The sequence below is a fragment of the Cervus elaphus genome, chromosome 4, assembly GCF_910594005.1.
Source record: "Cervus elaphus chromosome 4, mCerEla1.1, whole genome shotgun sequence".
In the NCBI taxonomy this organism is placed as follows: Eukaryota; Metazoa; Chordata; class Mammalia; order Artiodactyla; family Cervidae; genus Cervus; species Cervus elaphus.
The window spans coordinates 52,752,293-52,775,828 of record NC_057818.1 but is presented as its reverse complement, the minus strand read 5'-3'; the positions used below and the strand labels follow the sequence as shown (position 1 = coordinate 52,775,828).

General features: G+C 41.9%; 1 protein-coding gene and 1 pseudogene across 1 annotated transcript; both read left to right on the top strand.

Annotated features, from left to right (window-relative positions):
- Window positions 1–3,316: 3,316 nt before the first annotated feature.
- On the top strand, window positions 3,317–6,009 carry LOC122692148 (annotated as a pseudogene).
- A 299-nt stretch (window positions 6,010–6,308) lies between these two features.
- On the top strand, window positions 6,309–20,746 carry ZNF285 (zinc finger protein 285). Its single transcript, XM_043900605.1, is given in 7 exon segments — window positions 6,309–6,334; window positions 10,548–10,660; window positions 13,169–13,583; window positions 13,585–14,132; window positions 14,135–14,452; window positions 14,455–14,721; window positions 20,511–20,746. Coding segments are annotated over 7 exon segments (1,923 nt in total).
- The last annotated feature ends 2,790 nt before the right edge of the window (window positions 20,747–23,536 follow it).

Here is a 23,536-nt window from a genome sequence, read left to right as displayed (position 1 = left end):
CCCCAGGCTCGAGTCCCAGCGTGACAGTGAAGGGGTTAGCTGGCCACGCAAAGGCCATTCCCTAACCTTGATCTTTCCTGTGGATACAGCAGGTACCATGGTAGGTGATCATTGTGCAGCCTCATTTCTCTTACTCAGTCCCTAGCTTTTCATGCTGCCTTCATGCTTTCTAGAGAGCAGCATACCCAGAGGGAGCAAGCGGTCTGTGAGCTTCCTTCCCTCTGATAGAGACAGGCAGTGTAAGACAAGCAAGCCAGTGGCAGGCAGTCTGTTCCAGAAGGTTGACTCTATCCTCTGATGGATTTCTCACTTACCTCCAATATTCTACAGATTCATGGCCATAAACAGATTCGTGTTACCTGAACCTTAAAAGAGAAAAGATAAACCAATAAAGAGTATCAGACAGCAGGGACACGTTTTTCAGGTCACATGGAATGCTGCAGTAAATACAACAGTCTGCTGGCTTGCCAGCGGTGACCTGGGTATGTTGAGGTTTTTATGTCTCCAGACCTACCTATCCGTATTGCCTGATTCCTCCTGAATATGCTCACAGAACACATAGCCACAGATGGATGCCTTCGGAGGTTCAGCTCACACGTACCCAGCTTCACAGTTACCCTGAGAGGCAGTGTGATGAGAATGCCCACTAAGTGTGGGCTCTGAGACCAGGCTTGTGTGCCGCAGTCCCAGCTGAACGCTTCCTCAGGCATGCTGGAGAAACTTAACTCGGCCACCTACCTTCTCTGTGCCTGGGTGTTCTCTGTAAAATGAAGATCATGATAGTTCCTACCTCCATGTTCCTCTGAGGGCTAAAGAAGTTAGTATGTGTACCTCTGTGGCACATAGAAGCGATGTAATGGTGTTCGACGTTGTTGTTGTTATCAACAACAGCATTATTAAAATAAAGAAGTAAATGTGTGTGTAAAATATTATTCAGAATTTCTTTTGGGGGACTTCCCTTGCAATCCAGTGATTAGGACGCTGCCCTTCCAACACAGGTGGCGCAGATTTGATCCCTGGTCAGGGAGCTAGGATCCCACATGCAATGTAGTGCAGCCAATGTGTGAGAGAAAAAAAAAAAAAAAGCCCTACAAGTGTGTAGAGTGTGGGAAAGGCTTCAGTTATAGCTCAGGTCTGTGAAATCATCAGAGGGTGCATGTAAGCGAGAAGCCTTCCAAGTAGATGTGAGTCAAGGTCTCCAGTTAGAGCTTTGCCTTCATCTCAGAGCCAAAACAAGAGAAAAACATTATAGATGTGATGTGTATGGAGATCCTCAGAAAGGGCTGATGTTTTCATAGCCACTGGTCTGTCTAGGAAGGGAAAATCTGGAAGTTTGGTAAATAGGGAAAGCACTTCAGTCACAAACTTCAGTCTTCAAGAGTCTGTTGCACAGTTGAATACTCCTTAAGGCAATGACCTGGCCAGTGACTTCAGTGATAATGGTCACCTTCATCAGAGCTGGCCTAGGAGGGAGGTTTTACAAATGATGACAGTAATGAGAAAGTATCCTAGGAGCAGATTATGGATACACAGTCCTCGTGGCAGGGGGAAGATACCTATAAACAGGACAAATGTAGGAAAAATATTGTCCCCTTACTCAAACCAATAATGTTCATACCTTTTAGGAGGTGGTTTTTTGTAGGGACTTCCCTGGCAGTCCAGTGATCAAGACTCTGCACTTACAATGCAAGGTGAGGTTTCCATCCCTGCTCAGGAAAATGAGATCCCATGTGCTGTGTGGCACAGCAAAAAAAAAAAAAAAAAAAAAAGATAGTTTTTATAAAAAGTAACAGATAAAATATATATATATATAAAATTTTTTTAAAGATTTAAAAAAGTTATAAAAAAATTTTTTTAAAAAGTAACATAATGTTAACATTCATTGAGGCAAGTTACCTTTAGAAGGCCAGGAATGGCTTCAAGGAGAGACATTCTCTTGGCAGGCCTGGGTAATGTGTCTCTAGCACATTTGCATGTGCTTCTGTGATGGGATCTTATCTCACAGAGTTAAACTGCTCTCATAGAAAGGTTCTGTAAACTGAAGGAATATTTTATCATTTTAAGTAAAATCTGCTTGGGCTTTTCTTTGGCATTGTATGGAATTTATAGGTTAATCTAGAAAGAATCTGCATATTTGAAATGCTGATTTTTTTTCCATTTTGAAAATGCTATTTATCTCCACTTGCTAAAGTATTTTAAATGATCTTTCAGTCATATTTTTTAGAGATTTTAAAAGATAGGTTCTGAATATTCTTAAATATATGTCTAGGATTTTGTTTTACCTTTATCATGAATATATTTTTACCCATTTCATTTCATAGAGGGTTGGGTTATTTTTAACTTATAAGACAAATATTCGTACACTTTTAAAATTCAGAAATAGCATTTTTAACTTGTTAGAACAGAACAGCAGTGGTAAAACAGGTTCACCAAAGCCATGTCCATGGAGCTGTGGAAACATGCACTCTTACGCACTTATTGATGAGAATGAAAATAGGTAGCATTTTTTGAAAGAATTTGTCAGTGCCTCAAATTCAATTTGTGTAACCTTCAAAGTGGCAATAAGTGTGTAATAATTTATACTTGGGAGATAGTTACACATGTGGGAAAAGATGAGTGCATATGGCCAAGCTCAGTATTTTTTTTTTTTTAACCATAGGAAAACCCCACAAATGTTAATTCTCCAGTTGTAGTAAGTTAAGGCATATGTATATGAGGACAAACCACTAAAAACATTCAGGCACACCTGTAGTGACATCGAAAGTTGCCTACAAACTCTTTAGAGAACAGGCAAACTTGTAGAATAACAAGTATACTATGACCCCATTTTGTTAATATTGTGTGTGTGTGTGTGTGTTTATAAAGAGAGAAAAATATGTGTGAGAGGTCAGTATCATAAGTGCTTATTTCTAGCAGATGGAATACAGGATCTGTAATACTTTCATGGACTTCTACAGATTTATTTAAAAAAAGTATACATCAATTTTATAACAACAGTAAAGCTATTGTTTTAAAAAAAATTAGTCTGCTGGAATAATCCCATGTAGTCAAGGATCCATGTTATAAACTCTATAATTTTTTTTCTTTTTCTACTGTTCACTTAGTACCTAGTACCAAATGTAAGGTATACAAGTGAACTGTGAAATTTGTGATTTAGATACTTTCAGAGGCTGCATCTTTTTTTTTGGCTGGTAGAAGAGGAGATAGATGTTCTGGATCATTGGGAGGACCTGTTTAGTACTTCTGTCCTACCTTTTGGCCCTCTGGGACCCGGGAGCCCACAAGCCTGGCTTCAACAGAGGATAGTGCACCATAACTCCAGTCTGATGTCTCCACCTGGATGACTCAGGAGACCTGAGGCATGAGGTGGGCTGAGTCCCTTTATGCTACCTGAGGCTGCAAGAAAAGGAATCTAAGTGACACACATATCTCAAAGACTTGCAGGTTTGATTCCAAACCACTGCTATAGGCAAATACTGCAGTAAAGCAGGTCACATGAATTTTTTTGGTTTCCCAGTGTACATAAAACTTATGTCTGTAGTACTGTATATTGTAGTCTATTAAGTATGCAATAGCATTATATCTAAAAAAATATACACACCTTAATTTAAAAATACTTTTTTCCTGGGGAATTCCCTGGGGGTCCAGTGGTTAGAATTGGGTGCTTTCACTGCTGTGGACCCAACCTCTGGTTGGGGAACTAAAATCCTGCAAGCCACGCAGCACAGCCAAAATAAGAAATAAAATACTCTTGTTAAAAAATGCTAGCCATCATCTGAGTCTTCAGTGAGTCTTCTTTCTGCAACAGTTAACATCAGAAATCACTGATCACAATAAAAGGTTTTTAACAAACAAAAGAAAAAAAATTTTAAAAGATCACTGATCATAGATCACCCTAACAAATACAGCAATAATGAAAAGGTTTGAAATACTGCAAGAATTGCCAAAGTGTGACACAGAGACACAAAGTGAGCAAATGCTGTTGAAAAAATGGTGCTGATACATTTGCTTGCCACAGGCTTGCACAAACGTTCACTTTGTAAAAGCGCAGCATCTCTGGAGTTCAGTAAAACAAGGTGTGCTTGCCTGCATTTTAGGTGATAAGTACCTGAAGGGAAAGGGAAAGTGGGGTGAGGCAGGTGATGAAGTTCCCCGGGACTGTTGCACTTTTAAATAGACTACCTCGCTGAGAGTAATATTTGAGCAAAGAATAAAGAAGGTGAAGCAAAGTTTGTGGCCACTGAGGTAAAGAACATACCAGCTGAGGAACAGTGATCAGGTTTGACTGATAACACAAAGCCCAATATGGTTGGATCAGAATGGGTAAGTGAGGAAGTAATGGAAGATGAGGTCAGAGAGGAGGGGCTAAAGAGGATAAATTAATTCAGAAATGGAGGATCTACCTATTTATCACAAATATTACTGAGGCATATTATAGAAACCATCCTCCTCTCCATCTGATAAAAAAAGACTGTTAGGCTCTGCCATAATTAAGTGTGACTCTCATCTCTCTGGTAGATTTTACTAGATTTTTTAAAAAGACAGTGAAACTGAAACATCAAGACATCAAATGACAAGAGACAGGCCCAAAGCATTTATTTCACTGTTCTCTTTGTGTGCCCCAGTTTCGATGTTAACCTATCATTGAATGTTATCCTTTCAGCTCCTGCCAATCACCAACTGTCTAATCTAGAATTAGAGCTGACAGAGATGGTTCTCATCCATTTTGGGGGTGTTTTGTTTGTTTTTTACTCTTTATAGGTCAGAATTATAGGCTCTAATATAATCCCTATTTAATTTTAAGGCCCAATTCAATCCCAATTCAAATTTAAGGCACTGAAAAATGAAGATGTTTAATAGAAACCTTAAATGAGAAAAAGCATTAAGTCCCTACAAGGGAAATTTCAAAGAGAATGTGAAAGCTTTCCATGTTTTCATAATTTGTTGAAATGTATCTCTTTAAAGAGAACCCCAAACTCCTACAATTCCCTGATAAAGGACACCACCTACTGACTAGTTCATATGTCATTCTGCTTCTCCTAAGGGGAAAAGTACAGAGTTATGTCAGATGCCCTGTGGAAGATTTCCCAGAGTCTCCTTAAATGGAAACAAACCCTGAAAAAAAGGGAAGTAAGTTTTAATTGAAAAGTTGTGTGTTTATAAAAGTAAAGGATAGCCTCTTTCCCGTCTAGAATCATGGAGGGAGCAGAAGAGAAGAAAAAGAAGGTTCCTGCTGTGCCAAAAACCTTTAAGAAAAAGCGAAAGAATTTCGCAGAGCTTAAGATCAAGCGCCCGAGAAAGAAGTTTGCCCCAAAGATGCTTCGAAAGGCAAGGAGGAAGCTTATCTATGAAAAAGCTAAGCATTACCACAAGGAATACAGGCAGATGTACAGAGCTGAAATTTGAATGGCTAGGATGGCACGAAAACCCGGCACCTTCTATGTACCCGCGGAACCCAAATTGGCATTTGTCATCAGGATCAGAGGTATCAACGGTGTGAGCCTGAAGGTTCGAAAGCTGCTACAGCTCCTTCGCCTCTGGCAGATCTTCAATGGCACCTTTGTGAAGCTCCACAAGGCTTCAATTAACATGCTGAGAATTGTGGAGCCATACATTGCATGGGGGTACCCAAATCTGAAGTCCATAAATGAACTGATCTACAAGCGTGGTTATGGCAAAATCAACAAGAAGCGAATTGCTCTGACAGACAACGCATTGATTGCTCGATCTCTTGGGAAATACAGAATCATCTGCATGGAGGATCTGATTCATGAGACCTATACCATTGGAAAACGTTTCAAAGAAGCAAACAACGTCCCCTGGCCCTTTAGACTGTCTTCTCCACGAGGTGGAATGAAGAAAAAGACCACCCATTTTGTAGAAGGTGGAGATGCTGGCAACAGGGAAGACCAGATCAACAGGCTTATTAGAAGGATGAACTAAGGTATCTACCAGGATTATTTTTGTAATCTGGTCAGTTAATAAACAATTGAAACAAAAACAAAAAAAGTAAAGGATATGTCTACAGAATAAGTACCTTTAAAGATTTTCACTAAAATGTAACAAGTGTTCATTTTTAGGTGGTAAGACATTGACTCTTCACTCTTCTTTTTTATCTTGGGTAGAGAGAGATTTTCAAAAAAATTGTTATTAACATTTCGCTGTTATTTTATCGCTACTGTGATTACTGTTTAATAAGGATAGAGTCCAGGTGGTCCCTGCAGCACCGTGAACCAAGAGCAACCTGGCGCGGCCCCTAGTGCCACGCAGGGGCTTCTGGGGGTTGTAGTCCACAGGCTACCTCGCGCATGCGCCATGGTCCGGGACGGGTGCTGTAAGCAACCTTGTGTGGGGCGCTGAGGTGAGTGTGGCTCGGACCGCGCCCCCTTTCGAGGAGTCACTGTGTATGGGGGATGGGGGTTGTGAAACTGTAACCCGACCTTGTGAACTGGAATGGGAGGTGTTAGAAGCGGGGACTAGTGACCGATAAAAGGACTTCCTTGGCGAGGTGGAGTGGTGAGGGGCTTCTGCCGACCTCCCTGGAATGGGGTCGGGGGTGGGGAGCTTGGGCTGGTTTGCGAGGTGGTGCCTCTGCAGGTTTATAGGATGTGCAACTCCGGGTCAGGGTTGGTGTCAGTCTTGGCACGTCCATCTCTGAACCCAGGCGGGGGTAGGGGGCGTGGGCTCAGGTTTTGGAGATGCTGATTTGGGCCATGCGCCCCTGATGGGAAGGGTTTCCCTGGTAGCTCAGTCAGCATAGAGTCTGCGCGCAATGCGGGAGACCCAAGTTCGATTCCCGGGTGAGGGAGATCCTCTGGAGACGGGAACGGCAACCCACTCCAGTATTCTTGCCTGGAGAGGACAGAGGAGCCTGGCGGGCCACAGACCACAGGGTAGCAAAGAGTCGGACACGGACAGGGCTGAGCGACACACACACACCCACACACACCTTCCCTCCCTGATGGGGAGAGGAATTGACCCAAGCAGTTGGGTCCCCTCTGATAGGAAGGGCAGCTTGGTCTGTTCATTCCTCGTTTCGGCGGAGGGGCGATTCCGGCTCAGCACCCTATATCCTTGGAAACTTAGTTTCTAAAGGCTTCTGCGTTTGGGGTGTGGCAGCTCTTGACTCCAGCGGGGCATTCTTGACTTTCGGGCGAAAGTTCTGGCCTCTGGAAATAGGGGGGCAACTCAAACTGTGCATCCCTTCTCTGTATGTTCCGGCCAGGAGTATGTCTCTGAATACAGTATGAAGACAGAGAGTGCTATCTTTGAGGATTATAAGACAAATTCTAAATTGTTAAACTGCAGTCAACAAATTTGAACACTTGACTCTTCATTTTATAAAATTAGAGAATTACTGAGGTGTAATATTAACATTTTAAAGATGATTTCATATCTTTTAGCACTACTTACTGAAATATGTGTGGACAAAATAATATGTCAGGGAATTGCTTCAAAATAGTATGTGAATGTGTGGGGAATGGGTAGAGGTGTAGTTGAAACAAGAGTGACCACAAGTTAATAATTGTTTAAGCCAAGTGACTGGTACATGGGGGTTCACTCTGCTGTTATGTCTGCCTCTGTATACGTTAGAAATTTCCATAATACAATATTTTGGAAACAGTTTTCCACTTAACTAGCTAGGAAATGCCTGAAGCATAGGAAGGTTGGATTTTCCTCTTAGTTGCACATAGTCTGTGGGGCCAGACCTTGGAAATCCCCCCTCAGACTAGACCCCAATGCCCTGGGAGTCCCTGTGAGCTCCGAGGTGCAGAGTTTCAGGCCTTTCAATAAAATTCTGTAGTTTTCTTCCTTTCTTAGTGAAGGTGATTCATTGGTCATTTATATCTTTTGTCCCTTGTAAATGGGACAATTTTTCATTTTTATCTCTGAATATTGAATATTTCTATCTCTGAATAGTAAATATTTCTATCTCTGAATAGTGAATATTGGTGTCTTTTTCAACATCTCAAACCTATTATTGCCCAAACTGAACTTCTGATCCTCCCTACAAAACCTGTCCCTCCTATGGACATCCTCATCTCTGTCAAGGGCAACTCCGTCTTTGCAGTAACTGAGGCTGAAGATTCCTCTCCTGTCTTCCTTTCTCTGCCCACATGCAAACCATCAACAGATCCTGTTGGCCGGATCATCGGTATAAATCTTAGTCCCTGCCATTTCTCACTACCTCCACCTCCACTTCCCTGATCCAAGGCACCATCATCTCTGACTGGGATTCCCTGAAAACCACCTAATGAGTCTCCTGCTCCCCTTCTAACCATTGGTAGTCCATTCTTTGTATGTCTGTTCTGTTTTTGTGGGGGTTTAAAGTTCATTTTTTTGGAGTATAGTTACTTTACGATGTCCTGTTAGCTTCTACTGTACAGCAAAATGAATCAGCTATTTGTGTGTGTGTGTGTGTGTGTGTGTGTGTGTGTGACTCAGTTGTGTCTGGCTCTTTGTGACTCTATGGACTGTAGCCTGCCAGGCTCCTCTGTCCATGGAATTCTCCAGGCAAGAGTATTGGAGTGGGCAGCCATTTCCTCCTCCAGGGGGTCTTCCCAACTGAGGGATGGAACCCAGGTCTCCTGCATAGACGGCAGATTCTTTACTGTCTGAGCCACCAGGGAAGCCCTGAATCAGCTGTACATATGTCCCCTCTTTTTTGGATTTCCTTCCCATTTAGGTCAACACAGAGCATTGAGTGGAGTTCCCTGTGCTATACAGTAGGGTCTCACTAGTTGTCCATTTCATACATAGCATCAATAGTATATATATGTCAATCCCAATTGGCAGTCCATTCATCACACCAGCTAGCATGATCCTGCTAATACCTAAGTTAAGTCATGTCACTCCTCCGTTCAGAATCCTCCCATTACTTCTAACTAATGAGACCAGCGGCCCAAACCTTCAAGTGCTCTTACAGCATCTGCCACTTGGCTCCCTTTACCTGCATTCCTTTCCCTCTTGCTCATTCCCACGCTCACTCCACTTGAACCATGTGCATGCTGCCACCTCACGGTCTTTGCACGTGCTATTTACTCTGTCTAGAATGCTCTGTACACACACTTGCATTGCCCACTCTCTTACTTCATTAAGTATCGCCTCAGTGAGACATTTCCTGACCACCCTGTTTCACTCCCAGTCCCCCTTCCCTGCTTTTTTAATCTTCTGCTCCATAGCATTGATCACTGTGGTATCTTCAGTGTCCACATCACTGCCTGGCACCCAGTAGGCACTTAATAAATATGTGTTACATGAGGGAATGCAGTCCCTGTCTCTCTCTGAGCTTAGAGACAGAGGCAGACGGCAATTAAGCCACTGCAGTATAATGCTGTCATAGAAGTGGTACCTGCCGTAGTCTGAATGTTTGTGTCCCCCTCAAATTCATTATGTTGAAAACCTAATGGCAGGATTTCCCTGGTGGTCCAGTAGCTAAGGCTCCAAGCTCCCAGTACAATTCCTGGGGCCCAGGTTCGATTCCTTGTCAGGGAACCAGATTCCCACATGCCACAACTATGCTGCAATCAAGACGGGAGACCCCGTGTGCCACAACTAAGGCCCAGCACAACCAAAAAAATAAATATTAAAAAAAAATGTGGCAGTTTGACCCAAAAGCTTGAGGAAAGAGATAGGAGTTATACAGGTGTCTGGGATGGGATTGGTGGGCGGGAGGTTTGAGGAGGTAGGAATTTGGTTTGGTGAGAGTGAGACGAGAGGAAAAGACATCTTGGAAAAAAAAAAAAGAATGTGTGAGAAAACTGTCCAGCCCAGAAGGAACCAATTGTTAAACCCCCGGTCTCATGGATTCTCTCTTCTTTGCAGTTCTGGTTTCTCTGGCTCCTGCTCTCTCTAAGAGGAAGACAGTATGATTAAGCTCCAGGTAAGCGGAAGTTTCCTTTCTTTCTCTTAAATGCCATGTCCATTCTGAGGAGCTGGATATCTCTATTTTCCAAAAGGAAGTCAGCAATTTTTGAGAGACTTCTGTGTGGTAGGCACTTTACCTTATTTATAACAGCTGGGAGAGGTAGTGTTATTATTCCCTTTGGAGAAATTAAGAAACAGGCTCAGAAATGTCAGGCTGTCTGGTTCAGGGCTGCTCCCAAGTTCAGTTTGCTTACCAGTGCCAGTCGATGAGCTGCTTGTCCCTGGGCCATGAGAGATAAGTACAGAAATCAAGAGTAAGGGACTTCCCTGGTGATCCAGTGGTTAAGAATCCACCTTGCAATGCAGGGGACGTGGGTTCAATCCCTGGTCTGGGAACTAAGATCCCACATGCTGTGGCGCAACCAGCATGCTGAAAGGCAGCCAAATACATAAATATTTAAAAATAAAAAACAAAAGCAAGGGTTTGGAGAATTCCTTGGTGGGGTTAGAATTCCATGCTTTCAAACTTGTGGCTCCAGGTTCAATTCCTGGTCAGGGAACTAAGAGGATTTGGAGCAAAAAGGTAAAAACTTAATGATTGGTACAGCAGCTTCCAGTTAGCTCTTCTTCCAGAAGTCAGTGGTGCAGATGATGAATGTGGCATGTGCTTGATGTTTTAGGAAACTGACCTTCAAGGACGTGGCCATGGAAGAGCTGGCACTCTTGGACTCTGCCCAGATCAACCTGTACCAAGACGTGATACTGGAGAACTTCAGGAACCTGGTCTCTGTGGGTGAGGACAACAAGCCCCTGTAACTAAGCATCAAACCACTGGTCCCATTTTCTCAAGTGATCAGCTTCAAACAGGATAGAATATTCCTGTTGGAGCACAAAGGGAAACCTCCTAAGAGATACACATGCAAATGACAACCTGCAGTTAATGAGTTTTAGCAGATAACTGTGAGCAGGTGGTCCCTTGTGAGTTGTGGGTGGGTGAGGGAGCTCTCCCCCACCCTGTGCCCCGTGCCTGCGGGCATCCAATGCAGTTGGCAAGCCTACGCTGATCTCATCACACGTTTAGGCTCTCATTCCCTCATATTTTCCAGAACAAGACTGAGGAAGTTCACACATTACCAAGGCCTTGGTCCCTTGGTTGCCTCTAGAATAAAACCAATGTGGGCTTTTTTGTTTTTTTGTTTTTCGTTTTCTTTTTTTTCAACCAATGTTTTGGACAAACTGGTATTAAAGGAACCAATTTAGGATCTGGTTGGTAGTCAGTACACTATGAGTATCCGCTTATTTGCTCTCTTGCTGATCAATATCTATCCTAGCTTCAATTTCTTAGAGCCCTGTATACAGCTATCTATGACCTCAGTTTAATTTATGAGATAGTTGCTCTTACTGTCCCCCTTCTACAGAGCAAACAACTGAGGCACAGAGTGGACGAGTAACTTGCCCAGGATCACCCAGCTTGTCAGAGGATCTAGGATTTGAACCTCCCAGTCTGACCCTCAGCCGTGTGCTTGTAATAACCAGGTGACGTGAAGTACTGCTGTGTCCATAGATTGTAAACAGGGCTCCTTGGCCTAAATGTGCAGGACTGACCCCATTGGTGAGTCCTGAAATCAAGTGACCATGTCATAGCTAGCAGTTTTTAAAAAGCAAAACAAATCCATGGACTAGAATACAAAAGGATTTATCAGAGTACATTGCACTTGGTAAGGTAAGTCTCAACTGATCACAGTATTTTTGTTTCTGGTCTGTGTCTCTGTGTAGGTACTGGGTCACAGTGTAAATGCTTTTCTTGCTATGGATACAGTCCAAACAGTTGGAAAACTACTGCTTTAAGCCTGTTCCTGTTTCCTCTGACACCACTTTATGAACAAAAGTCACTCAATAAAATGAATCAGAAAATTACCTTGAACTAGAAGCAGTGTCCAGGTGAGATGTGTGACACTTTGTGAAGCCTGTTTTTGGGTGCCAAGGTGTTGTGACCATCAACCCTCTATTTCTTATGAACGTTTCATACAATCTTGCTTCCCTGGGTGCCAGGCTATGAACAGTTCCACACTGCCCATTCTCCTAGCCATTGCTGTTAGAAATTCTGCAATAACCTCAAAGGGGAGAAGGTGGGAATTGGACTATAGGGTCTTTTTTTTTTTTTTTTCCGTGACCAACTACAGGGTCTTGATGGATTTTGTCTCTTCACAAAGCCAGAGAACCTCGGGAAAATAAAAAGGATGTCTTATATTTCACAATATTATCCCCATTTCAATCCCCACTGCAGCTGTAGGCCGGCTGTGTACAGTTGTGCAGGTTGTACACAAATATACATGATAGTTCTATCACATTTAATAGTTGATGTAAAGGAAAGGAATGGTTAGGAGAGAGGACTTGTTGCTTGTTTCTGCAACCTTCTGCAGGATCCTGGAAGGTCTCTGTGTGTTTCTGCAACCTTCCACAGGATCCTGGAAGGTCTCTGTGGTCCTTTATATCTCTCACCATGTCCAGAACTCCATTATTATATATACTACATGAATCATATGGGAGCCTTCCTCTTATGTTTGGGGTTTTTTGTTTTTTACATATTTTTGTTCTTCTAACTTCATATCATATAATAAATAAATAGTCACATGGTGTAGTAGCTATGATGATTCTTTCTAATGTATACTCACCCCTTCAGTCAGAAACAGCAATAACCAAGAATATGTTGAAAATGAATTCACAATGAACAACAAATTTTAAGTATAGAAAGGGTGCTTTCCATTTCAGTGTGGTTCAATATATACACTGTTTAAAAGTTCATCTCCCTTTAAAGCCTCACAGATGTACCTAATTCTTACAAAAGTACCCACACAGAGATTTATTAAGTTTTAAAGTTGTCTCACAGGGAATATGTGCTTAAAAACTATAAAAGCTTGTGTATTTTGGAAGCAAAGTTATTCTAGATAAATTTATTTTTAAATATTGCTGAAAAAACTACAGGCTTTAGAGGTCATGGATATCAAATCCATTACTTAAAAACAAATTAGCAAAATGACTAAAATCTTTTTATGGACTACTCTAATAGCAGAGAGGTGAATTTCTTCCTTTATAAATTGTTTCCAGTATTTCTTTTGATGCAACTGCAGTCAGTGGTTTTTGATTGACAGCTCACAGATTAGAATGACTAGGTTTCTAATTGTTTCATACACAACTAGGATCCAGTGGCAACTTCTCATCCCACCCAGCTTCATATCCTCAGAGCATTTGGATAGATGATCTACTTGTTTGCTTAGCCAAATTCTCTTTCTTCTCATAGAAGACAGGATTTAAAACCCTAACCTTATGAACCTTCGGGGAAAAGGCTTGAGTCACCTCTCACCAGAAATGCTCTACTTTTGGCAAATTTGGAACCAAAGGATCAGCGAATTGATCGTGAGTCATGATTATGTTATTATGAATCTGCAAGGAGATTGTTCCCAGTATTTAGGAGACATTTCCCTCTGTGAAGAGTGGACAGGAGTGTCTCTTCAGATTTCTGAAAATGAAAACCATGTAATAAATGCCATTTATTTAGAAAATCAAGACATTACAGCTTGTAAAAGCCTGACACAGGTCCTTACCAGAGAATCTTGGAAGAAAGGCAACCTAATGACTGAGCCCCATAATCCTTGGAGAAAGCAGATGGAAGAGAAACTGGATGGATGTGCTTGGTGTGATGACAGCTTCCTTTCAGACCTTACGTGATTATGATGATTCCCAAGAATGTAAAGGAGAGGAACTTTGTAGATACACCAACTGTGGGAGACATTTGGTTATAAAGTCAACAGTCAAACACAGTCACATGGTCCATGCAGTGTGGCACGCTTTCAGATGTAATAACTCTGGAATGGGCTTCACAGATGATGCTCATGTTCATCACAGTGCTAACACGGGAGGAAAATCTTATAAACACCATCTGTGTGGAATGGACTTTAGCCAGAGTTCAGAACGTACTGTTCATGATAAAACCCATTTCTCAGGGGAGAAAACAAGTGAAGGTCAAGAGTGGGCTCAGGGCTGCAGACAGAACTCAGACCTTCCTAGGAATCCCAGTGGCCCTCCAGGAGACAAGCCCTATAAATGCATGGAATGTGGCAAAGGCTTCAGTTGCAATTCCTGTCTTCACAACCATCGCCGAGTCCACACGGGGGAGATGCCCTACACCTGTGATGTGTGTGGGAAGGGGTTCGGATTCGGGTCACTCCTGTGTATCCGTCAGAGGGTCCACAGTGGGAAAAGGCACCCACCGAGTGTGGGAAGGACTTTGATCAGAGCTCCAACCTTTTTGTCCATCAGAAGGTCCACTCAGGGGAGAAACCCTACAAATGCAGCGAGTGCGGAAAATGCTTTGGTTCTAGCTCAGTTCTCCAAGTTCACCAGAAGCTGCACACGGGGGAGAAGCCTTACAGGTGTGATGAGTGTGGTAAGAGCTTTAGCCAAAGCACACACCTGCGCATTCACTAGAGGGTCCACGTTGGGGAGAAACCCTACAAGTGTGATGTGTGCAGGAAGGCTTTCGCCTGCAGCTCAGTTCTGCATACTCGTCAGAGAGTTCACACAGGAGAAAGCCTTACACGTGCCGAGTGTGTAGTAAGGGCTTCAGTTACAGCTCCTATGTTCACTTACATCAGAGAGATCACACCCAAGAGAAGCCATATAAATGTGACAAGTGTGGGAAGGGCTTCAGTTGGAACTCAGATCTTCACGTTCATCTCTGAGTCCACACAGGAGAGAGGCCCTATTAGTGTAAGGAGTGTGGGGAGGGCATCAGTTGTAACTCATATCTTCTTGCCCATTAGAGAGTTCATAGGGATGAGATGGACTATGCATGTCATGAGCATGACAAGGCTCAGGAAATATATAGCTTGGACCTTCTTACTCAGCTAAGACTGCACAGGAGGACAGAAACATTATAAATGCAGCCAATCTGGGTTCAGAGAGGAAAACAGAAGCCACTCTAGGTGTTCCAGATGATAGACACTTACTCAGCCATTGGGAGGGCTGGAGGAGCAAAGGACAGGGACGCTGCCACCCATGATGTCAGCATGCAGCACTAGAGCACATGTTTCTTAAGGGCATTCCAGGAAACTACTGTGGCTGTCAACACCTTCCTTGAAATGCCCATCAGCTGTCATAGGCCAAGAAAGTGATTCTGGACAAATGGGCTGTTTGTGGCAATGACAGTAGTTAGAGGTCAAATTTCCATTAATGGGTGTGCCCATGAAGGAAATTCTAACTGGGATGGGGCCAGCAAGAACTTCAGTCCAGCCAAAACCTGTAGGTGTTTTTGCTTTTGTTTTTGTTTGTTTTTAGAATCTCCTCTAGAAATGTATTCTCTGCTAAGAACATTCAAAACAGTGCTCAGAAATGAAAGCTGTTATTAGTATGGTAAGAATTAGGCCATACTCAGGTTTTCAAATCCATTAGATTCTTCATACAGTCAAGAATCTCTATGGAAGTGATATTTTAAGGGTGTGACAGAGACACTGATATGTATTCATATTCCTACTGGTTCTATTTACTGGCACACAGTAAGGACTCCATTTCCCAGCAGGCCTTGCAGTTAAGGATGGGTCCATGTGATTGCGTTTTAACCAGTGGAGTGTGAGCAGAAGTGATTTAGGCTACTTCTTGGACTGGCCTCTGCAAAAGCATCTTGTGATGTCCTCTAGGCTTTTCTTTACTTGTGCTGATCTTGTAGGCTGTTTCTTCCAAACTGGAATGATGGGGAAACTGGGTGTCTGTGTTGGAATTTTTTTTTAATGCGAAATAAACATTTACTGTGTTACACTACTGAGATTTTAAGGCAATTGCAAAGAATGCTCAAACTACCACAAAATTGCACTCATTTCACACGCCAGCAAAGTAATGCTCAAAATTCTCCAAGCCAGACTTCCAACAGTATGTGAACTGTGAACTTTCAGATGTTCAAGCTGGATTTAGAGAAGGCAGAGGAAATTGCCACATCTGTTTGATCATCGAAAAAGCAAGAGAGTCCAGAAAAACATCTACTGCTTTATTGACTATGCCAAAGCCTTTGACTGTGTGGATCACAACAAACTGTGGAAAATTCTTAAAGAGATAGGGATACCAGACCACCTGACCTGCCTCCTGAGATATATGTATTCAGGTCAGGAAGCAACCAACAGACTGGTTCCAAATTGGTAAAGGAGTACGTCAAGGCTGTATATTGTCACCCTCCTTATTTAACTTATATGCAGAGTACATCATGAGAAATGCTGGGCTGGATGAAACACAAGTTGGAATCAAGATTGCCAGGAGAAATATCAATAACCTCAGATATGCAGATGACACCACCCTTATGGCAGAAAGTGAAGAGGAACTAAAGAGCCTCTTGATGAAAGTGAAAGAGGAGAGTGAAAAAGTTGGCTTAAAGTTCAGCATTCAGAAAACTAAGATCATGGCATCTGGTCCCATCACTTCATGGCAAATAGATGGGGAAGCAATGGAAACATTGAGCAACTTTATTTTGGGGGGCTCCAAAATCACTGCAGATGGTGACTGCAGCCATGAAATTAAAAGACGCTTACTCCTTGGAAGAAAAGTTATGGCCAACCTAGACAGCATATTAAAAAGCAGAGACATTACTTTGCTAGTGAAAGCTATGGTTTTTCTAGTAGTCATGTATGGAAGTGAGTTGGACTATAAAGAAAGCTGAGCACCGAAGAATTGATGCTTTTGAACTGTGGTGTTGGAGAAGACTCTTGAGAGTCCCTTGGACTGCAAGGACATCCAACCAATCCATCCTAAAGGAGATCAGTCCTGGGTGTTCATTGGAAGGACTGATGTTGAAGCTGAAATTCCAATACTTTGGCCACCTGATGCGAAGAACTGACTCACTGGAAAAGACCCTGATGCTGGGAAAGATTGAAGGTGTGAGGAGAAGGGGTCGACAGAGGATGAGATGGTTGGCATCACGGACTCAATGGACATGAGTTTGAGTAAACTCCGGGAGTTGGTGATGGACAGGGAGGCCTGGTGTGCTGCAGTCCATGGGGTCACAAAGAGTCCCACGCAACCGAGCAACTGAACTGAACTGACTGAGATTTTGGCAGTTTATTTGTTACAACATTTCTTAGGGTGTCCTGAGCAGTACAGAGATATTTAATAGCAACAAACTTCACAGTCACTAGCATCCACACAAGAAAGCAACTTTAGAATTCAGAGTTTAAAACTTTTGAATCTTTGTGCCAATTTGTGGCAGTGCAGACATTTAAATGGTCTAGGTAGGAATTCTTCAGTGAGAATAGCCATTCATCATAGAAGTGTTCCAAGTGATGTACATGTGGTAAAACGTTGACCACAAGTGCAGTCTATACCATAAGAAATCCCATGCAGTAGAGAAACTCTATAATGTGTAGCAAAAAAGATTGTCATCTTGCACCTTAAATACAATTTTTTTAAATTAAGTAAAACTAACATTTACAGAAGTGAGTAATAACTTATAGAGGGCCAAGCCAAAGTGTTCATTATTAGAAGCAGACACCACTCTTTCTCAGCATCTTGTTTAATAATGGGTTTTTAGAAGGTGCTCATTTTGTCAAGTTCCTACCAAAACTGTGATTCAGTTTGGGATTACAGCTGGATTTTGGAGGAGGACATACCTTTACAGTATCTTTATCTTCAATAATGATGTATTTTTGTATCTGTTTGTTTATTTTGATCATATTTAATCTCTAGTTTTCTTTCCTTTTTAAAATAATATTTATTTGTCTGCATCAGGTCTTAGTTGTGGCCCATGGGATCTTAGTTCCCTGACCAGGGATTGAAACCCCTGCGCATTGCAAAGTGAATTCTTAACCTCTGGACCACCAGGGAAGTCCCTTTAATTTTTTTTTTTTTACATTACATTTTCATACTAGTTATTGTTTGTATATGAAACAGCCATTCAAATGCAAATAAAACCATCCCTGAAGTATTACTTTCTTACCAATTCAGGTGGGCAATAGTGAAATATTAGCTAAACTCAGTGTCAGTAAGGGAATAGAAAGAAGTTAGCATCCTTACCATATGCTAGTGAAAAAAAAAAGTGTAACATTTCTGAAGAGGATTTTATATATATGTATCAAAGTGTATAAGGAGCATTATCTTTCAACCACTAATGCAGCTGCTCAGAATTTGTCTTTAAGACATGATTGCACGGGTTGGAAAAGATGGTTTAAAGAAGGGAGCATATTCTAAGAATATTTGCAATAATAAAAATTGCAGACAACCTAAAGTTCCATGAATAAGAGATTGAGCAAATTATGTCATCCTCATATAATAGAATAATGTGTAGGTGTGTCCAATTCTTTGCAACCCCATGGACTATAGCCCACCTGGCTCCTCTGTCCATGGAATTTTCCAGGCAAGAATACTGAAGTGGGTTGCCATTCCCTTCTCTTAGGAGATGTTCCTGACCCAGGGATTGACCCTGCCTCTTGAGTCTCCTGCATTGGTAGGTGCATTCTTTATCACTGTACCACCTGGGAAGCCCACAGAAAGGAATAATGTCAACCATTAAAATGATTTAGACCTATAAGTTTTCACATATTGTTTGGGGAAAACATCAAGTTATAAAAGATCAAGTATGATCTATAATAGACAAGAGTAGGATGCAGAGCAGCACTGGGACCAATCCTCCACCACTGCTGTACATTTCACTTTTCAGTGTTGCTGCAAGGTTTGTTTGAGGGATTTAACACAAGTGGGGATATGTTTAATGTAGGAAATGTTTTCTCCAAATTGTTTTCCTCATCTGAAAAATTTTTGCTTTTATCTTATCCTGTTTAATATATGTGAAACTTCAAAACCGAGATTACCAAATATTCTCTTTCCTTTCACAAAGATAGAATCTGTAATACAGAGGATCATGAGATGTGATTTGTGGTAATGGTTTCCTTGTTTTAAGGTAGGTGTTTTTAACATATTTGCTGCTATTTCTTTTGGTTTTTCTCTTCAGAAACTTGCCCAGGCTTTGCATTGGCTTTGTTTGAACAGAATATGTTTCATGTTCAAATACTTCCATTCCCTTCTATGACATGTTTTTGCCAAAAGGAAAAAAAAAAAAGAACCTGTATCTAAGATAGCCTTTAAATAAAAATTCTACTTATAGGACATTTATAAGTTTTTGAGGAGAAAGTACGAGAAGCCAATAGACAAATCCAGAATTCAGACACATAATTTGACATCTTTGTTTCTCCAACAGTTCAAGGACATTAGAGATGGTGGCTGTAAAGAGTGTAGAATATAGTTTTAGAATAAATGAGCCTCAAGTGAGATAGCAATCAAATACAATAAATTCATCTAGTTGGATACTTACTGGAGTAAACCAGCTGTAAAATATTATTATTTTTAAGCAATATGATATTTGAAAGGAAATGATAGTGTTAAAGACTGCTTTAAAATTCTTTATGAGTGTGCTCAGTCATGTCTGACTCTTTGTAAACCCATGGACTGTAGCCCGCCAGGCTCCTCTGTCCGTGGGATTCCCCAGGCAAGAATACTGGAATGGGTTGCCATTTCCTGCTCCAGGGGATCTTCCTGACCCTGGGATCGAACCGCATATCTTGCGTTTCCTGCATTGGCAGGCAGATTCTTTACCACTGCACCACCTGGGAAGTCCTTAAAATTCTTTAGTAACAAAATTTTAAAGTGATACATGAAGCCAGTATGGCATAATGTTGATAAGTGTTGAATTTAACCTATATGTATTTAGTACTTCATGTTACTATTCTCAATACTTATGTACTATTTTTAGAAGTTTCACTTTTTAAATTATTTCCTGCCCAGAGGAAAGTGCTAAGTACATACTTCCTGTAGTTTCACTTGTAGTTATATGGATTCCATCTCCCACATCAACTTACCTATCCCCCAGCCCTAAATAATAATGACCTCACCTTGTTTAAAAAGACTGGAAGAAAAGAAATATTCATAGCAAATATACGGTATCAAAAAGAACAATACAGGAGTAGTCAAAGGAAAGCTTGAGTTTGAACTTAAAAAATTCCAAGGAAACAGACTTTTCCCCTATTACAGTATTTTCTCCAGTTCTTTGCCCATGCAGCTCTTCTCATTTATCAGAAACAAGGAGGCAGTTTGTTTCATGGCCTGTGCTTGGAACTCCTTATGCTTGGCACCTTAGAGTAAATAGTATATGCTAGACAGCAAAGTCAGAAGTAGATGAATACAGGCATATATAGAGACAATGGAGTCAAACCAAGTCGGAGATTCCATGTTCCTTAAGGTCGATGTCCAGTGCAGCACAGAGCAAGTCTTCTGGTCATAGGCATAGCTTTCCTGCTAACATGTGTTCATTTTCTTTACATGTGAGAAGCTTCTCTTCCCCCCCCCCCCCCCCCAAATCTATATTTCCTTTAAATCCCCACGTTCTAGTTTTCTTCTTGGAAAAAAAAAAATTACAAAAAAGAAAAAGGCCAAATGCTAACCGTGCTTAAAAGACTCAGGTTGCGTTTAACCCAAAGAAATAGTGGAGGGAAGGCGGAATCACTACCATGCAGAGGATTCTGGGAGGTGTAGTCGGAAGCAGTTCCACCCCAGACAGGCAGGGCTGTAGCCCCATACCTCCCATACCCCTTTGGGGTTTCTGGGAACTGTAGTTCAGAAGTTTCGTGCACTCAACAATATTTCCTATTCAGGAGTGCCGGGTATTGCCCTCTCGGAGAGTCTCCGGAACCTGCGAAGTGACTCGGAAGAACTTCCGTTTCACGGGAGGTTGCGGCCATCACTCCCTTTATGCAGTGGTGACTTGAATCCCAGTAACAGCTCCGCGCTTACTCAGTCTAGGCAAGGGGCCAACAGTGGTCCCGGAAGAGAAGCGATGGTCGGTGGGTGACAAGGGTTAGAAGCATTTGCGTTTCCTTCTCGGCAGAAAATCCTAGCGTTTGCAGAGCAGTTGGTTGGGAGCGGGCTGGTATAATACATGGCTTTTTTGATGGATGGGCTTCCCCGGTGAACCCGCCTGCAGTGCAGGAGACCCAAGAGAGACACGGGTTGGACACCTGGGTCGGGAAGATCCCCTGGAGGAGGGCATGGCAACCCACTCCAGTGTTCTTGCCTGGAAAATTCCATGGACTGAGGAGCCTGGCAGGCTACAGTTCATGCGGTTGCACAGAGTCGGACATCATTGAAGCGACTGAGCACGCACTATACTTGTGGCCACTAGCAAAATTTTAGACTTCCCTGTAGCTCAAAGGTAAAGAATCTGCCTGCAATGCAGGAGACCATGGTTCCATTCCCTGGAGAAGAGAATGGCAATCCACTGCAGTATTCTTGCCTAGAGAATCTTGCCATGGACAGAGAAGCCTGGTGGGCTACAGTTCGTGGGGTCGCAAAGAGTGAGACACGACTGACAGGGGTGGAAAAAAAAAAAAGACACGACTGAGTGATTAAAACTTTCATTTCATTTCACTTCACTTCTGGGTTCTGTATTCCCCCAGCCTCTCCTTGATTCGCAATCAGCACAGCCACTTCCTAGTGTTATAACTTTGGGCAAGTTAATCTCTGAATCAGTCGCTGGGGTATAATTATATAGTACTTACTCCATGGGATTGTGGAAGTTAAATGAAATTAATAATTTTAAAACATGTGGAATAGTAATGGCGCACAGAAAAAACTGCTCATTATGGATGCACAAAGCTCCAGTCAACAACAATCAATTCTGTATGAAGCAATTTTAATTTCCCAATGTTAAGGCAGCATACGTAAAAGACAGTCAACTGGGCTGAAAATATTGACCTGTTTGACGTATATTAACCTATTTGACATATATGCTAGAAAATGGATTAAAATCCTTAACATGAATCTTAAGATAATGAAACCCCAATAGGAATATGGATATGACTACAAAAGATATGAATAGGCAAGTTTTTAAAAGAAGCAATTGCTATAGCAAGTAAATACATGAAAAATTAGATTGATTATCCAATAAGTGAACATGTTTAATCAAGTTGCTTGACTGTACTCTGGAATCATATGAAATGTAATCCAGGTTCTAAGGGTAGTAGCTGACCTTCTGTCCTAGGAAGGCAGTGACATCGGGGTTCTGGGACGTGTAGTCCAACAGCTTTGTGTAGGTAGCCAACTGCCTCTGCAGAGGGGCATGGTGCGACCATTATCTCCTGGGGAATTCTGGGAGCATAATCAAGAATTGTGGGTACACAGAGAATTCAACCTAGTGCTCTGTGATGACCTAAAAGAGGTGGGATTCATTTTCTGTAAAATAAGGGGCATGACATTACCTACCTAGTAAAATTGTTTGGAGAGTTAAATGAGATAGTCACAAATAAAAGGTTGAAAGGTTTCTTCAGTTAAGGAATGTATAGTTTAGTTCAGTCACTCAGTCGTGTCCAACTCTTGGTGAACCCATGGACTGCAGCACTCCAGGCTCCCCTGTCCATCACCAACTTCTGGAGCTTGCTCAAACATGACCATAGAGTCAGTGATGCCATCCAATCATCTCATCCACTATCGTCCCTTTCTCCTCCTTCCTTCAATCTTTCCCAGCATCAGGGTCTTTCTCAATGAGTCAGATCTTCGTATCAGGTGGCCAAAGTATTGAAACTTCAGCATCAGTCCTTCCAGTGAATATTCAGGACTGATTTCCTTTAGGATGGACTGGTTGGATCTCTTTGCAGTCCAAGGGACTCTCAAGAGTCTTCTCAAACACCACAGTTCAAAAGCATCAGTTCTTCGGTGCTCAGCTTTCTTTATGGTACAACTCTCACATCCATACATGGCTATTGGAAAAACCATAGCTTTGACTAGACAGACCTTTATCAGCAAAGTAATGTCTCTGCTTTTTAATATGCTGTCGAGGTTGGTCATAGCTTTTCTTCCAAGGAACAAGCATCTTTTAATATTATGGTTGTAATAACCATCTGCTGTGATTTTGGCACACAAGAAAATAGTCTCTCACTGTTTCCATTGTTTCCCCATCTATTTGCCATGAAGTGTTGAGACTGGATGCCATGATCTTAGTTTTTTGAATGTTGAGTTTTAAGCCAGCTTTTTCACTCTCCTCTTTCACTTTCATCAAGAGGCTCTTAGTTCCTCTTTGCTTTCTGCCATAAGGGTGGTGTCATCTGCATATCTGAGGTCATTGATACTTCTCCAAGCGATCTTGCTTCCAGATGTTCAGTTACCTGAAAACTTGTATGAGTCCAGGAAGAGATCAGATTTCCACCTGCAGTACTACTAGCCCTCTGATCCCTGCAGGAATCTGGGCTATTCCTTGATTCTTTCTGGATTCATTTTCTGTCTCAGAAGTGGAATTGGTATGTGTCTCCAGGATAGTGTGCATGCACAAGGGATATAGAGTTCTGATTTCTTCCTGCTTCCTTTCCTTTCTTAGCCCTAATTTGAAGAGGGCTGTAGGAAGGAGAACTGAATGATTCCAGGTCCTAGCAGCAGAACCTCAGCCTGAGTAGGATTTAGCATCCTTCTTTTTGCCATATCATCTCTCTTCTCAGTGGAGAAGTTTATTTTAATAATTATTACACATTCTGCTACATGTTTAAATATTTGTTGAATAGAATAGGAGTGGGTAGGAGGAATACTTGGGCATAAATAATACTGATAATAGCCATTTTAAGGGCTTGATACAAATCACATTTAATTCTCACAA